General features: G+C 36.5%; 2 protein-coding genes across 7 annotated transcripts; both read right to left on the bottom strand.

Moving 5' to 3' along the window:
* Positions 1 to 1,677: 1,677 nt before the first annotated feature.
* Positions 1,678 to 7,717, bottom strand: LOC127797519 (NADH dehydrogenase [ubiquinone] 1 beta subcomplex subunit 9). Its single transcript, XM_052330498.1, has 6 exons — positions 7,543 to 7,717; positions 7,346 to 7,387; positions 6,100 to 6,181; positions 4,592 to 4,647; positions 2,139 to 2,216; positions 1,678 to 1,904 (listed from the first exon to the last, which is right to left on the bottom strand). Exons 1-5 carry the CDS (start codon positions 7,666 to 7,668, stop codon positions 2,175 to 2,177), a joined length of 348 nt encoding a protein of 115 aa, XP_052186458.1. The 5' UTR covers positions 7,669 to 7,717; the 3' UTR covers positions 1,678 to 1,904; positions 2,139 to 2,174.
* A 522-nt stretch (positions 7,718 to 8,239) lies between these two features.
* Positions 8,240 to 16,990, bottom strand: LOC127807875 (kinesin-like protein KIN-7E). 6 transcript variants are annotated; one of them, XM_052346102.1, is made up of 16 exons: positions 16,624 to 16,990; positions 16,420 to 16,531; positions 16,170 to 16,250; positions 15,421 to 15,845; positions 14,810 to 14,899; positions 14,611 to 14,711; positions 14,376 to 14,489; positions 14,215 to 14,296; positions 14,068 to 14,135; positions 13,896 to 13,961; positions 13,637 to 13,761; positions 12,958 to 13,291; positions 11,459 to 11,563; positions 10,501 to 11,367; positions 9,103 to 9,413; positions 8,240 to 8,844 (listed from the first exon to the last, which is right to left on the bottom strand). In XM_052346102.1, the coding sequence occupies exons 4-16, from the start codon at positions 15,641 to 15,643 to the stop codon at positions 8,523 to 8,525; spliced, it is 2,808 nt and encodes a 935-aa protein (XP_052202062.1). In that variant the 5' UTR covers positions 15,644 to 15,845; positions 16,170 to 16,250; positions 16,420 to 16,531; positions 16,624 to 16,990; the 3' UTR covers positions 8,240 to 8,522. The 6 variants fall into 6 exon arrangements, with proteins under 6 accessions (XP_052202062.1, XP_052202028.1, XP_052202033.1 ...); XM_052346068.1 differs by having other exon boundaries at positions 16,420 to 16,990; XM_052346073.1 differs by having other exon boundaries at positions 15,421 to 15,804; positions 16,420 to 16,990.

Here is a 16,990-nt window from a genome sequence, read left to right as displayed (position 1 = left end):
CGTCCACTATTCTCATATGAACATTTATCAATTGCCTTCTCACATAATTAAACCATCTTAATCATATTTTACATATCTTATCTTCAATATTTAATAGGAGTCATTTTAATCTTATTATAAATAATTTGATTTTTTCTTAAATAGTTACAAATCCTTTTTAACATTCTCATCATCATTGGTGTGCGCATATTTAGCTTAACTTAATACGTTACTACTTAACATTCTTCCTTAAGCTTTAGCAGAAGTTTACAACCAAATAAAACTTCACGTGCACTTTTCCATTTACAAAAAACGATATAATAGTGTCATAAATTTGCAGCTGGCTTGACTCTGGAAATGGTAGGTAGTAAGTACTACTCGAGCATAAAAACTAGTGCATCACTCATGCTTTCATGCGGAACCTGTCTTGGTAGATATTCCTCGTGTGGAAATGTAGAGAGGTTGTAGGCCATTTGGTAGTGCCAGCCAGCCAGCCAGCCTAGAAGTTGATTCCCACGTTATGTTACTTTTTACTTGGGGGAATAATCTTAATGCACAAGTGCTAGAGAATGAGAGAATTTTTATGCCACTGATAAGTCTCCTGGTTTAGGAGTTTGTCATATTTGCTGCTCAAAAGCACACAAAAATTAATAATTAATCAAGTCACAGAGGATTTACTCAAGATCATCGAGCATAGCCCGTTTAGAAGCAGCAATACGGAAATGCTCCCGTTGGCTTTGCCTTGTCGATCATGGCTGTGATCGATTAAGTCTCTTAAGAATGTTGTGGTGATTCAGTGTGGAGGGATAAGAGAGATCGGTGCATGGGTAGGTTGATAGCCGGTTCGTTATTTTAAAAACAACAAATGTGGGAGTAGTGAATATCGCACAGTTTTTAAAGATTTATTTTTTTTAATAAAGATGCTAATTAGCCATAGTAAAGAGAGGGAGCCAGGGGGAACAAAAAGTAAAGAAAGATATGAACATTTTGACTAGTTCATTTTCTCAAAATCACCAATCCTTGCTAAATGCTATTTCTTTACTCAAATCTTTATTCTCTCCCCTGATAAAGATCATATTCATCCAGCCAAAACGTTGCCTCCATTACCATTAGCTTATATCAAATTCTATTGTCTGTATTGTGACGACGAGATTTAAACATTTTAGTTAGCTTTTTATGTTCTAATTTAGTTTGTAATAATTATGAATTTTGAACATTTAATTGGTGATTCCAGCTTAATGCTATTTTTATATTTTTTGAATTTTAATAATTGTAGGTAACAACATGCATATAATTTGGACGATAATATTATTATATCATACACATTTTTATATAAATGTATATAATTTTTTAACCAACTATTTGATCAGTGAATCACTATAGAACTAGAATGACCGGCCTTAATAACCATAGGTTAAAGATCAAATAATATACTACAAATATATACAACATTCATGTATTATTTAGTATTCACATTACTGAACATTCGTATTTTTACTTTTCAGAAAATAAAAGGGGGTACATGTTTGCATTTTTTTTTATTTTATTCTTATCTACAAAGGTGACCTAGAGATATAAAACAGAAAAAAACACTAAGCTTTGTTCGTTCCATCTCTCCTGCGGACTAATCCAGTTCTCATAGCATTTGTTTGTTAACTTAAAGATAAAAGTTCACCGGTAAGCCAGCAAAAGGGCAAATAAATTGGAATGCAGGGCTGCACATGTAATATAGATATTGTTGTGTTTTATATAAGTGATGCAAAACACTTAGTCCGTTCGCTTATTAATCTCAGGAAGTAACAAATTCGGCACAAGGAGCAAGCATCTCAACATTGTTCGGAACTAACAGTCTTGACTTATCTTTGAACAGAAGAACAGCCACAAACAAGAGGAAACAATTACTCACTGCTGTCACATTCCTTCACCTGCAACAGCAAAATTTCATAATATCAAATTCTATAAATTTGTATTTGTCTTTGCAATTTTCGTTGTGGCTTGAAACAAACCGATCCAATGCTGTTTTGCCAACAGGATCCAAGGATGTTTTTAACTTGGAAGACCAACGATCCATGATTTATAAAATTGACCTTCCTTCCAAGCACCCAACTCCCCCATGTTTGCAAAGATCAAAATAATGGCAGACGATGGCTGATTCTTACCCCCATTTATTCTCATGGAAGACGAGGATGACAGTTTCAGTCATTATCTTCCTTTCCATAATCGTACACTATTTCAATCTGCGCCAAAAACCAAACGGTAATAAATGAGCCAATGAGCATTACAACGTAAACCAAAGCCAGTAGTTTGCAAGCATAATACAACACAAAAAACAACTGTCAATTTCAAGTGCATATGCATATTCTGACGATTGATAAAGACATGAAAGAACAACTGTAAAGGATCAGACAGGATATAATGTTGTGACAGAATTGACAATCTACCAAGTGGTACGGTGGAAACAATTTGCAATGATAGCAGCTGCTGCTAGGATTCTGCAAGGTTTTACTGCAACCATGATCCATAAGGCCATGATTGTTGCCTTTTTCACTCGTGCGGCTCAACATTTCATTACTGTGTAGAATTTACAAGATGATGCCATCATGGACAGTAATTGAGAAAATGCTTAACTGAGTTGAGTTAAACTCAGTTGTCATTGTAGGAATCACATATATATAGAGATTATCAACAATTTTAAGCCTCTGATTGCACCCCTATCCCCATCTCACTACCTATCAAAAAAATTAAAAAAAAAAAAAATCAATGGCTGGGATACATTGAAAACCATTCCAAAAGATTTCCAGAGGGAGCAGATAGTTAAACTTCCAGGGAGCGACTTTCAAAGCAATGCATACGTGAAAATGATGCATGATGGCAAAACCTATTTCTGAAATAAAATACAAAATGGCAGCAAAAAGGAGACAGACAGCATTGCATCTCTAAGATCACATTAGCCAATATGTTGGAAAGCAAAGCACACGACAAAGTTGACACTAGTAATTTCCCCAACTAAAACCAATTTATATTTCTTCAAGCATTGATTTGAAAAAAAAAAAAAAAAAAGGGTTTCTCAATTAAGAAGGGGACCTACACAGTCCTCAAAGAAAACTGTTCATATTACTCGGACAGGAGCTTTAATGTGCCAAAAAGCACCATCTTTTTCAAGTTATTCAATTTTATATATCAGGAAAATTGGAATGGAAAATGAAAATAATGCAAACTCTTTCAGTAACCGTAAATCCTCATCAAGTATTGTCCTAGAAACAGTAACCTTTACCCTACATGACCAAGAAAATACAGACATCTTATAAGCATAAGATCAATCATTCAAGCAAAAGCATGCCCACATACAAACAGATGATAATGTGATAAAGAAAATGAGAAACGTTAGTGGTTTTATCCTGGACAACATTCAGATGATTTATGTAATAACAGAAGCAAAACAAAAAATACACATTAAATTTCTCAGAACAAGATCTATATATAACAATTGTGGCCATTGACCTAGAAAGTCTTGCAAAATCATGATTTTAGTTTATAAATTTTATTTCCTTCAGGATTTTGTGATTGTGGTCTTACAAAAGCTTTTGGCTGTGATATCAACTGACACCATTGGGTGCATGAGCAAAGACCTCATATTTCAATCCAATCAAATCCACGCTTTTCAAGAGAAAGAGGGAGAAAAACCACCAACAAGGTATGGACTTTTCAAAGTGCTAATGATCCTATAGGCAAGATAGACTGCCAATATTCAGTCATAATCAAACTCCCTTGCAAGGGTATAGAGTGTACTTCTCGAAAACAAAATCAAACATAACATGGCTCAACAGATCTGTCCCAACCCTGGCAGGGTAAAAATTAAGTCAGGTCACATCCTTGTGGAAGCCACCCTGGTCGCTTCCTCCTTACCCCTTTCGCTCGGCACAAAAAGAAAGGGTGCCTCTAAGTTCTAGTTAATGAAATTTGCAATCTCAACCCTAAATAGTGCCTTAAAGAATATAATTACTATGAATATATTCTTAACAATCAAAGCATCATACAAAAAGAAGTAAGATAACAATCAAACCACCTAGGTGGCAATAACATAAAAGACCAATATCTCTAAGGCCATAAAATCATCATCAGAGGACATTTCTATTTACCTCTTAAATTCCATTCTAACTCAAATTATTAACATGTCTCCAAGTTCAAGAGATAAATTTTGGTTAAAAAAGGAAATGAATGGGGTTAAGCATCCCTTGAAAATGCAGGGAGAGACAGCAAAGGTGCTTTGATATATTACCTCCCTCTACTTTCACTTCAATTATAAAAGAGATAGAGATAGAGAGAGAGAGAGGGGGGGGGTGCTTCAGGGGGCAGAGGGAGCATCTCAAGTGCCAGCCAACATAAAGGCAAACACCAAAGATAGTATGCACAAAAAATTCAAATTCTTAAGCATTTTTCATGACCAAGAGTCTTTTGTGGTGAAAGAAAGGGAAAAGAGATAAACCCCTTTCAGAGAATCCTGGGTCATGCTTATGTAAGTCAACAAGAAAATAGAATTCAGGTGTAACCAAGCAGAAGGAACTATATAAAGTAAACAACCTTAAGTAAAGAAACAAAATTAATAAATTACCCCGGTTGGTGGTGTTGGATTGCGAGTAAACTTGGAGCCACCAGGAGCCCATGGAACTGTTCACACAAATGGCAGGTGAGCTTCAAACTGTTTTACTGGAGTTAAACTAGTAGTACAATCTCCAGGCATAGCAATAAGCACCACAACGGAATTTAGCAGTTCTAATTGACAAGATCACTTTTGAACTCCATGCAAGTTAATAAAAAATGAAATAGACTACAAAATGAACGAATATGACAATCGTAAAGAAGATAGTAAAAATGAACAATTGAATTCCTATATCAAATTGTCCATTTTATCTTAGTATATTGTAATCAAAAGAAAGTCAAATATATATATAACTAAAATACCCTCCCTCTATCATCATTTCTTTCTTCTAATAAAAACATCCTTTACAAACAAACAATACTTCTGATGGATAACTCCTCTAGCCACCATAACCAGTCATTGTCTTCTTCTTAATAGATCTGGGTTCGACTAAACCTAAATATGGTACTTCTTTATGTTGTTCTTATATTTAGATTCGGTTGAACTGAAATTTGGTACTTCTTTTTCTTTTGCTTCTCAGATCTGAGTGCAGTCAAGCCCAAATCTGCTCCTTCTTTCTTCTGCAACCATATTACCCTTTGGGTTCTTTGTGAACTCATGTCTGGATTCACACAAAATCAACTCATTGTGATCTAAATTTTGATCAACAAACACAGTCAAGGAAAAGAGGAGATCCCAAATCTAAATTCAGCGGCCCCATCTAGCCCACAAACCCATCAGTTTGTCAATCAAAAGGAAAAAGGAAGATGGGGATATTTTAGTCTTTTTTTAACTAAAAATATAAGTTTTTCTTCTTGGTGCATATATTTACGTATATATATATATATATATTTAAGTTTTAGAATGTAATGACAAAATGATAGAATCATGAGCACTGTTAGCCTCATCAAAACAATAACTTTAGTAAAGGAGAATTACATATAATTATCAAAAAGTAAAGGCGGTCACTTTAATTTCTAAAGCATGAAGGGTATTTTTGTCTTAGGGCTTTACCTTAGGGTGGTTAGTGTACATTATCAGAATTTTTTATTAATCTGTTTTTCTAATAAATTAAAATTTTGTAACCAAAAAACATATTGCTACCAGCGGTGAGTGCTAATCCCTCCCCCTCAAAGTATAAAATTGTCTCTTAGAGTGGCTTGTATGTAGGAGCATCTCTACAAAGGGAATTTTTGTCTTAACAAGAAATACAGAAGATGAGTATTATAATAATCACCTTAATACAAGTAAAGTCAATATTGTAAAATAACAAAATCAAAAGGCACTATTGGCATTCCAGCTGTCCTTTTGCTAACATAAGGTTAGTTTGATTAATCAACTAACAAACCAACATTGACAAAGGAAATCTACTACTACTATTAAAATGCTAAGGTATGCAGACATAACCCTCAGGGAACCACATACTCCAAAAAAATATTATTTATTTTTTAATATAAATAAAGCTTCAGCAATATACTTACCAATATAAGGATCAGGGTGCCGCCATTTATTGTATGTTGCCTCACCAAAAGTTATCAGTCTATCAATTGTCTCAATATCTTCCTGGGAGTTCATCAGTGGAAAAAAGGTAACATACTATGAAATGGCATGACCACAAAAACATCAACAAATGCCTGGTTTAATTAGAACCAAATCCTAAACAAAGTAATACAATTTCAGTCCAGCCAAATACTAAATAAAGTAATGCAAAACAATCATTCATCATCTGTACATAAAATTATTATTAATTATACAAATCATCAGTATTAAATGCACAAGACAGTCTAATAGAACTTAATTCTGCAAAGGCTAAAAACCCTTCTGGGCACTGGACTGGACAAAACTAGATATAACAAAAATGCAAATTACCAAGATACACTGCTCGTGCTGGTAGTGCATTCCGCAGTCATATCACTGCACTAGGTGGATCCAAAACAGAACACCCCCTAGATTCCCCAAGGGATATAGTCAATTCATTGAGAAACATGCAACTTCATTATCATGCCAGTATATACCCACCAACAAATTTTTGCATCTGCAATTGAGCCTTTGAATGTGGAAGATATACAAGGCCAAAGAAAATATACAAGTCCTTGGAGGAAATAAATGTGCTAACTATCAGTGTGGAAGATAACCAGCTTGCGTTCACCAAATCAAGAAAAATTGAAAATGATATCCATACATAATTTGTACACAAAAAAAAAGATATAAAGAATAACCCATCATTTAAAATAAGGAAAATGATACCCAAAATAATTTTTTCTTGAAGAAAAGCATAGAGAATGACCCAGCATTTGCCATGATGAACAATTGCAAAGGGTTTTCATTCCCCAATAATGAGAGTCCACAAATCACAAGATTTCTCATTACCCTTAACCTATATTACTAGAATGTAGAGCCTATACTCCTAGAGCGTTGCCGTTACCATAAACTAAATCATACAAGTATCCCCGTGGTCATTAAGACAGTGTTACCCCGAAATATGATTAGGTGTTCAATAGAAACAAAATAACCTGGTTTATTCCAAGGATAAGTCACGGTCTAGACAATTTTTTAAACGGAAAAATGATTTGTCAAAGGGACATTGCCAAAAGAGATATGGACAAAAGAATGACTTAGCACATTGCAAAATTTAAACATCCAGGTTATCAATAACATCGATTTGCTCTATCAATCTGATATTTTTCGTAGTAAACTAGTAAAAAAGGTAGTCGAGAGAGAACATACCACATTTTTGTTGGCGTCGAACTTCTCGCGGAGGTCTGATGCCTGAAACAAACAAACAAACAACCTGGATCATCGTTTATCGTCATTGATCATATTGTTCAGAAGGTGAATCTTATATGTATGACAATAAATCGAGAAATTCCAGAGACGGAAGAAACCCTAAAGAAGATAGAGGAGGAGAGAGAGAAAGAGAATACATCTTGGTAGAAGAGATGGCGATGGACGGCCCAGTTGAGAGTGTCTCTGAGGGCTCGCCGGTAGAGTATCCTCACTCTCTCCTTCTGCGCTGCCCTTCTTGCAAGGTACCCAGCCGATGCACTCATCTCTCTCTCTCTCTCTCTCTCTCTCTCTTTCTGCTCGACACTCGATTTTACCGAACGCCCAGTGAGATAAAATGGTTGCGGGCCACAAGCATGAACTTACGTCGTCGTTTTCGATCTTGGGTTTATTGACCAACCCCAATCAATCTCGTTAATTTTTTTTATTTTTCTTTATATTAATATAAAAATCTCCTAGATTTTTTCTTTTAGATATGAGATTTCTTTATACCACTATAGTTCGTTGAATATTTTTAAATAATTTAATATGGGTTTGTTATTTACATTTAAATATTTTTTTTCTTTTTCTTTCCCTTTTTGCTATGTAACATATCTTAGTTTTTAAAATTGTGTGAATATTATTAGTTTATTACATACATAGTTTTTGTATGAAATATAAGTCTTAAAACATAAATACAACTCTTATTGAGTTGGGTTAGTTTGGCTCTACTCCTTAATTGAGCTAACTTTAAATTCAAAATTATAATGTCTGAATCACTTAATATAAAATTTGAACTAATTCAACTGTGAACAGCACTAATCATGTATATATATATATATATATAGTGACTCCAAATGGGGATAAAGGCATTCAACATTTGTGATAAGAGAAAGAATTGCAAAAAGTTAAAGCATTCGTCCATACATAATTGAAGTTACCCAAGATCGAAAAACAAAGATTGCTGAGAATAGCTTCATTTCTAAACTGAGGAAACTCGCAAATTTTGAGAGCCCTATCACAATATGGGAAAAATATATTTTGACATGCAAACACAAGGGAATATTTTTGTAGTCAAATGCAATCTTATAGAGCAAAGCAAACTGCCTCTAAGTTTACTGTATCTGGCCATTCAACCACCTCACAAAAGGGAAGCCATGCTGTGTTTCCATCCAAAGGACCTTCTGCTTGTGCGCTGAGGTGTGAAGCGAAGCCCAAACATCTCCTTTGGCGCCCCTCCTTGCTCGGAGAACCCGATCAGCTTTCCAACAATTGCAGCACTCTCGACGATATGCTCCATATCGCTAGGGTTACTCCACAAGCGGTTGGCCACTTGCACTCTCCTTCGTTTCGACACCAAGCTGATACCCCATTTCTGGTATAGTTTGTTTCTTTCTGCTTCCGAGAACCTCCTGTACATCAGCCTGCTTAACATCTCTCTCTCTCGGCGAAGGGCCTTAAAGCTGCCAATCCATAAAGAATACGTTTCAGCAAAGTGAAGAGGCACCAAGTAAATGCAAAAAAAAATAAATAAATAAATACTGGCGTTGCACAACAAAGTTTGTGAAAGCAAGTCACAACTCTCCTAAGAATCCAAAGGCACATTCATTTTGACACTCTTATTTTCCAAAAAAATTCACCAAGCATCCTTAAAAACCAGTAAATGCTAAGAAATCTGACAAAGTCAAACAACACGTAGACATATGATAGATAGGATAGACCTTGATGCCAATGTGAGAGTCCGACCATCTTCCACAGCATGATTTCCCTGAGAAAATGCCTCCTTCAGGAAGAAAAGTCTCCTAAGTTCCACTTCCACGTAAATAGAATCTGCAGGGTCACCTTTGAAGAGCAGGAAGAAGTATGTCCTATGGACCAGCGAAATATTGCAAGATTGCCAAAGTTCAAGTATTGCTTTCTGCTTCCTCTCAAATTCAAGAGGCCAACTTGCAGGAGTGTCAAGTGTGTCCAGCATTGGATCTAATCCAACATCTTTGCTGTTCTTTCCAGACTCTTCAGCTTGTTCTGTCCCCTGAATGCAGATAAGAAACATATTAAACAGAGAAAAACATTTTTTCTCCTCAAAAGGAAAATCATATTTAAGATTCCATTAAAGACAAAAGAAAAATTTTATAAGACAACTACAAAATTAGCATTGTTTTATGGCACAAAATGCGGGGCAATAAAGCACCAACATGTGCAAAATATGAGCACAACGGAGATATGGGGATGTTACAATGAATGTGTTTCCATACAAAGAAAAGATAAAATTAAAAATGCAATTATTTGTAAAGAAGTCAAAGGGATTCCTATTGATCAAGATAGTTGGTCATGTGAGAAGAAGACCAATAAAGGTTCTTGTGAGAAAAGTGGATGGAATGAAACTAGTCTTTAGCAAAAGCAGTAGTGGAAGACTAAGAAAAATTTGGTGAGAGATTCTTAGGTATAATATATGAATTATAAGAGTCTAAGAAAAGATAAAACCATATATATAAATGATTAGTGAGCTAGAATTCATGTTACTGACTCAACCCAACATAGTGAGACTAAGGCTTGATATATCATGGTAAGAAAAATTGAGGCCTTCTGGTCAAAGTTCCCTAACTGGAAGTGTATTATAGTTGTACAAGGAAATGATGGTTTAAGTGTAAATATCTACAGGAGCCAGGTAAACATGGCACACTAAATCAGCAAAAGAAAATAATAGCACAATTTTGTTTTGGTTGCTACTTGACAAGCCAATATGTAAAGCACCCATAAATTCCTGTACTCACCCCTGACAGAAAAAGAAGCTGACAATACTAATAACAATGATGATGATGGTGATGATGATAAAGATTATAGATATATTCTTAAGTAACAACAGAAAGGACAATTGATTGTTCTGTAGACAAAGGTATAAAATAATTGGATGAATATTATCACAACTTCTTCTAGAAAAGTTTTGACACACTAAGCAATGTAAGGTTCTATGGCAGAATAAGCAAACAGGTGCAGAACAGGTGCAGATGTCCACTTATTGATTGCAACCAACTTGCAGAAAGCCAGAAAATACCACAGAAATGGAAGATTTCAAGAAAGAATAGAACAACATAGAAAAGCAGGCACATGCTGCTAACCTGACAAGTGGCAAGTTGCTTTTCGTACTCAACCCTGGCCATTTCTTTCATTCCTGCAACAAAAGTATCAATAGTAGGAATATCATCATCATTGGAATTCTTGTTCTTCTGTGCTTTTAGCTCCTCTACAAAGGCACTGCCAATGGAAGACAGAGAATCATTTCTTGACAACTTTGCAGCACCATAATTTACTCGAGGAAGCATGAATGGGAGGCCTTCCGGTCTTCCAGGAAAGCTTTTCTCAAAACCATTAGGTGGTGTGTTCTGACTTCCTTCAACTTTCTCAAAGTATGGTGAGGATGAGCCAGCCATGAAAGTAGCTCTACAACTCCAGCTCCTATTTAACTGCTGATTTCTAGAACTTGGCATACCCGCAACCGAAGACCAAGGAGATGGGTCATCAGGACAGGGAATGACATGAGAATTAATTGTCTTCTGCACATCCTGGATTCTCTGCTCCAGTGTCCCATGGGCCAAGTTATCTTGGATATGACTTACTTCTCTAGGTGGGTTTGATTCAATTTCTTCATCTGTCAGATTGGTAAATCTAGGTGCCATCAGTGGCAATGTTCCTTCAGAATGAACAGCTGATAAGGCAAGGGATTCAGAAACCCTGTCCTTGCTAGATTCATCCATTTCAATGCATTGGACTTCCTTGCAGGTGTCATCAGAATCTTCACCAGCTCCCTCTGTGAACTCCTCTATACAGTGAAATGCACCAGTTCTTACAAACTTACCTGTACCTGATAGCATTGACAAACTACCGTTGGACAAAGAATGGCCTTTGTCATTAAATGATAATTCTGATACTGAACATTCGTCTTCCCATTTGTCCCCTTGCAATTTATGATCATCATGAATCCTACCCTGAATGAAGGGAAAACCACAGAAGTTAGCAGTTGGAGCTCCATCATTCAAGTATTATAAAATTATCCAACAGTTAGACAACACAATGTACCCAATGCCTTGAAGTTTGATCATTTCCAGCCACGCCTAGCAAATCCTGCACCCGAGATTCAGCAAGATCCCTTTGTTTAATCAGCTCTGTCATGTCTTTCTCCAACTGTATTGTAGAAACAACCAGGGTACATTGCAAAAACTTATGAGTAATATCTTATAAACGGACTTTCATTTGCCATGTTGCCCAAATCCTTCTATAAGCACATGAAGCAAGTCCCAGAATAACAAGCAAATATCTGAGTGTCTTGAACCATTCCTTTAAAAATATATTTGTGGTTACACACAGTAATAAGAGATAAGAAAATGAGACAGACTAATGGAGGACATTGGCAACAACCTTTAAAGACATATATATTCGGCATCCTAAAATTGGTTCTAAAGCCCAAGCATTAATTTGTGAGGCTTTGGATGAAGAAGGCCCTCCTGGGAGATTTGTTTGGCTCAATTTCGATGCTTTACAAGGGTATTTTTGTCATTCTATAAATGTCTTGTAGGGTATTTTGGTAACTCTAGTTATGTGTTAGGGTTTTATTGTATTGTTTAGGTTTTATTTATAGTCTTTTCCTGTTCTCCTCATTTATACTTTTAGTTTTTGTTTAGCTTCCTAATAGACAGGATTTTCCTAAGCCTAGTAGGAATAGGATTATTAAAACTCAATAAATAATATTGTAATCTCTGTTTTTCAATTAGTGAATAGAACAACTATGACAGTTTTTTCTAAGCACGGATGCGTTCTTTCAATTGTGATGCAATTCTACCCTAGGTATGGTGCCTACAGACCCCCAGGTTTTCAGCTTCTTTTTTTCGTAACCGTACATCCAGCCTTGTTCTCAACCCCCAAATTTTATATTCAGCTATATTTTACCTCTAAATTGCCTACCAACCCATTACATACCTAAACCCTAGCCTTTTCAACAATTTTCCCTGACCTTCTAACCTAAATAAGACTCCAATCATTAGGTATTCTCAGAATACTAGCTCTATCCTCCATGGAGACCCATGTAAAAGATATGTTCATCTGAGCTACCCTCTCATTATGAACATTGCCAACTTTTACTGGGATGGTTTAATTGCCTTTTCCTTCAGGAGTTGCTGTTCCTCATCCACATAAGCTCCTTGCACTGCTCTTCATAGCTTAATGAATTTAGATAACAAGATTGCCTCCTAATTGCAAGATGAGATTCTCCACCCGAAAACCCAAAACTAAAACATAGCACAGTGATGTGACAGCTTCCTGTCCTAAAATTTCCTCATATGTCCCCACCCACCCAAAAATAATAAATAATAATAATAATAAAAACAAGACAGAGACAGGGACAAGAGAGACTCATAATTCCCAAGTTTTCAAGATGTCCTATTTATTTGTTTACTAGTGATTTCACATGCGCACATTATGTAAAGGAAATTTTAATAGTCTCTTCCACCTTTGATCCACCCTTGTCAAGCTTCATTAAGTTTGACCATATCGAGAAATAAGTTGTGAGAGCAAGTTGTTACCTTTTCAATCTGGAGGTCTTTCTTTCTAAGTAATGCTGCACAATTACATGTAGAAGAAGGGGCAGGAGTTCTTAGCTCATTCTCCAAACGAGCCAACTCTTTTTGCAAATGCTTCACCAAGGCCTTATCAGACATCACTACATTAACCTTGGCATTTGTAGTCACTTCTTTTGCACAAGTAGCAAACAAGAGAGTATTTCTAGATTGCTCAACATGGCTTCGCGCAGGGCTCAACGTGCAAATGATGGCTGTTCTGGCATTGCCTCCCAAAGAGGGTTGCAGAATGCGTGTCAGTTTAGAATCTCTGTAATTGACATGACCATGTTTTCCATTGCTGCATCCAACAATTACAGTAAATTGACAAATTATTATATATATTTTTTTGTTAATTTATGAACTTTCCATCATACAATTTTCTGATTTTAGAAGTATCAATTATCATAAAAATAGTAAAGGGGCAAGTGAATGGACAAGGTTGAAGAGCATACAAATGCACACGGATGCATGCACGCACTTGATTTGCCAAGTTATAATTGGAAGGCATTAACAATTTTCTATATAATCTAATCTTCCCAACAGCTAAGCTGACAACCCTAAGTCATGATAAGTTAATAATTTTTCAAAGTTGTCGACTGAAGGTAAAGAATTAATTCAGTCAAAAAAAGGACAAGTGAAAAACCTTAGCTTGCGAATGACAGTTCCAAGAGTAAGTAAACTACGGTTGATATGGCAGCCTTCTTTCAGTCTCGTCCCAACCGATAATGCCTGGGATGCACGCTCACTTCCTGCCAGATCCACAAAATTCTGCCACAAACCCAATTTTACGTTTGCCATAAGTTTTGCTAAAATTCATTTCTCAAATATAATAATTGATTATATCAGTTTTGGAAAGCTATATGCATTAAGAAGTGATCCAAGACAAGATAGAAAATCTATACCACACTAGCTGAAAGTGCTGTTGAATTGTCCTCGCCTAAAAACTCACGGGCAGAACTTTCTATCGTCTGCAGAAATTAATTCCATAAGGTGAATAAAATATTATAAATTAATTCAATAAAATCTTGGTTAGAATTTCACCAATCAGGAAAGGGAGACAAAGAAGCATCTCACCAATCTAAGAATTTGATGAGACCTAGAGCTTGTTTCATTCAAGGAAGTTTCCCCCGTCTTTCTTTGAGCTGCAAGAATGGAATTGTCCAAATAAATAAGTGGAAACATTTCATGACTCCACGATTACCATCATAGAATGCATTTTACCTTCACAAATTGATAAAAGCTTCTTGAGATGGTTCAAATCCCTCAGTATTTCCTCTGTCAGTTTCTCCACAACAGTTCCTTTCTGAAGCAATGAAAAGCCATGAGAGATAAAGATAAAAACTGATCTCAGTGATGAAACTAAAAAAGAAAATGTCTTTCACCTCTGGATCATCAAGGACCCTGAGAGGAAGACTATCAGTGCTAAGGAGATCTCTGATAGCTTCATTGTAGATTTCCATTGCAGAAAACTTCAAAACAAATGCTCTTTCTTTGTGCTGGAGCAGGGAGGGAGAAAAGGAAGGATGTCGCAGTTATAAAGGTTTAAGTACACAGAACTTAATAGAATATAAAGAAAATGAAAGAGGAATGGACACTAAATTAGCATTTTATTGTTACCTTGTGTAAATAGTCATAGATGTCTGCTGCTGTGTACTCGGTTATTCCTGTCATGGTATAAGTCTTTCCACTGCTTGTTTGCCCATATGCAAATATACTAGCTGAATATAAAATGTAGGGGTGAAAGCTTTCAAAATCTCATTCATGTAAGCCACGAGTTATCACAACCAGAAATCAAGAGTGTGAATGTTATGCTTACAGTTAATACCACCGACCACCGAAAGAGCAATTTCCTTTGCTCCTTCCTCATAAACCTGCCTAGTTGAGCAGTCACCACCAAAAACTCTGTCTATCCAAAATGAGAGAAGATAAATCAGAAAATAGGAAATACTCCACATTTTCAAGGAAAAACACCCCAGAAACTCTGGAACTATCCTTTCCAGAGAAAAAGAAAAATGACAAAGTTACAATGCCATGACACGGTACCCTTCTACAAATGTAATACTTTAAAAATATTTTGTCCAAAAAACTTGAGCCTGTATACTAATTTGCAATTACTTAAACATGAACATAGACATCATGTTTGGCATTAAACCATGCAAAAATGAAGTGAAATGACAGAGACAAACTGCACCAAAAGTGGGAAAACAAAACAAAGTAATTTGTATGGAATTCCAAAGGCTTACACCATCATATCCAAGTCAACAAATCTTCAGTAACAGGTAACCATATTGTTTTTGAGACATAATCTAAGTGCTCTGGATTGTACAGGTCTCAGCACCTTGACCATTTCATTTTAACATTTCAAATACAAATGGACTTTAATATTGACGGGGAACAGATTAAGGAGATAGATGGGTATTTCCTTACCAAATGTGTAGGCAGTCGGAAACATGGACCGATCTTGAAGACTGTTCCGGAACAAAATGCTCGTGTCATTGATGCATTCCCAATCTGAAACTTCATTCCTTGCAATCTCCTTCTCACTCAAAGGCCTCAATCTAACCAATACCAGAATCTTCTCCTCACCACCACTCGCCACCCCTTCCATGTTCTCCCATTTAGTCCACTCTTCCCCCCCAATTGCCCCCATTTCTCACCCTCCTTGTTCCCACAAACCCACCTCCGTTAATCCCAAAACTTAATCCCCATAATTTAAGTAGTTGGTATCAGTTTGTTCACTGTAGTTTCATCTTTGCAATGTGCAAGGCAGTTGAGTCTGTTGAGATGTTAGCAAGGAGTTGTTGTGCTTGCCTTAATAAAAAAACAAAACAGAATTTCTCATAAACCATTATCTGCAAATAGAAAAAGCTAATTATGGACCCACGGACATATTCAAATAAACCAAAGTAACAAATCAAGGTTAGTTGAGATAAAGCTCATTGTTTAATCTTTGGTTGCAAGCCTCATTAACAACGCTAAAGATTGAAGATTAGAACAGATAGCTTTCGGTTATAGGGACCTACTCTTATGCTTGCAGATGAAGCAATGGTGCTTCTACTAAACTTTTAGGGGCTGGTGAAGCTTTTCGATTTTTCAGAGAAGCTGGTCCCATTCAATTCAAATATATTTATATGCGTAAATTACTGGGGAAAAAAAGTGTACTAAAGAAGAGTTACCTCTGCGCGTCATTTCCATGGGATGGTAGCAAACTCAAGTAGTTCAGATAGGGTTCCAATGAAAGGTCAGAAGCTTCCGATCTTCAAATTCCAGACGGTGAATCACAAAAATCCAAATGTAAACATTAAACTTGAACTAAGCATCAATGGAACTACATTTATCAAGCACTTGAAAGTAGTTGACAGGAAAGGATTTTAACTCTAAAAACCGAAACAGTGCATCAGATTTTTCTTCAAATCGAACATTCACCAGTCAGAAACTCTTCCGAGTAAAGTCAACGTCCGAAAACCTTTCAGGGCGAAGCGAACCTGATATTCTCACACAGTGGCTTGAATTGAAACCACCAAAACTCTTTTGTTTTCTGAGGAAAATGAAAATTTAGCGGTTATGTGAAGTCGAACGCGAGGTTAGCAAGGCAGACGGCCATGGATCTTAAGAGAGCAACACGCATACAGTATTTCCCCTTTACGACTCCGGCAACTTCCTCTGCACTTCTGATCCCCTAGCTTTACGCGACGAATAAAGTGAAGAGTCTGCAGAGTGGAGAAAGAGAAATACCACGAGAGGAACAGTGTAAAGTGGGTGGAAAATAACGAACGGAGAGCCAGGGATTAGATGGAACAGTGAAAGGCGGCGAGAACTCTGATTTTCACAGTGGAAACGGGTGGAGAAGAGGGAGGGTGAAACAGTGTCGGTTCTAACAGCAACGTGCTCTCGTCGCTCTCTGCAGACCGGTCAGGTCCTCCAAATCGGCCGACGAGGTTGCTGGGCCGTCAGCGTCTCAGATTTTCTCCGGTTCCAAGTAACGGACCGAATTACC

This window comes from Diospyros lotus, chromosome 1, assembly GCF_014633365.1.
Source record: "Diospyros lotus cultivar Yz01 chromosome 1, ASM1463336v1, whole genome shotgun sequence".
Classification (NCBI taxonomy): domain Eukaryota; kingdom Viridiplantae; phylum Streptophyta; class Magnoliopsida; order Ericales; family Ebenaceae; genus Diospyros; species Diospyros lotus.
This window is presented reverse-complemented; position numbering and strand designations above follow the sequence as displayed.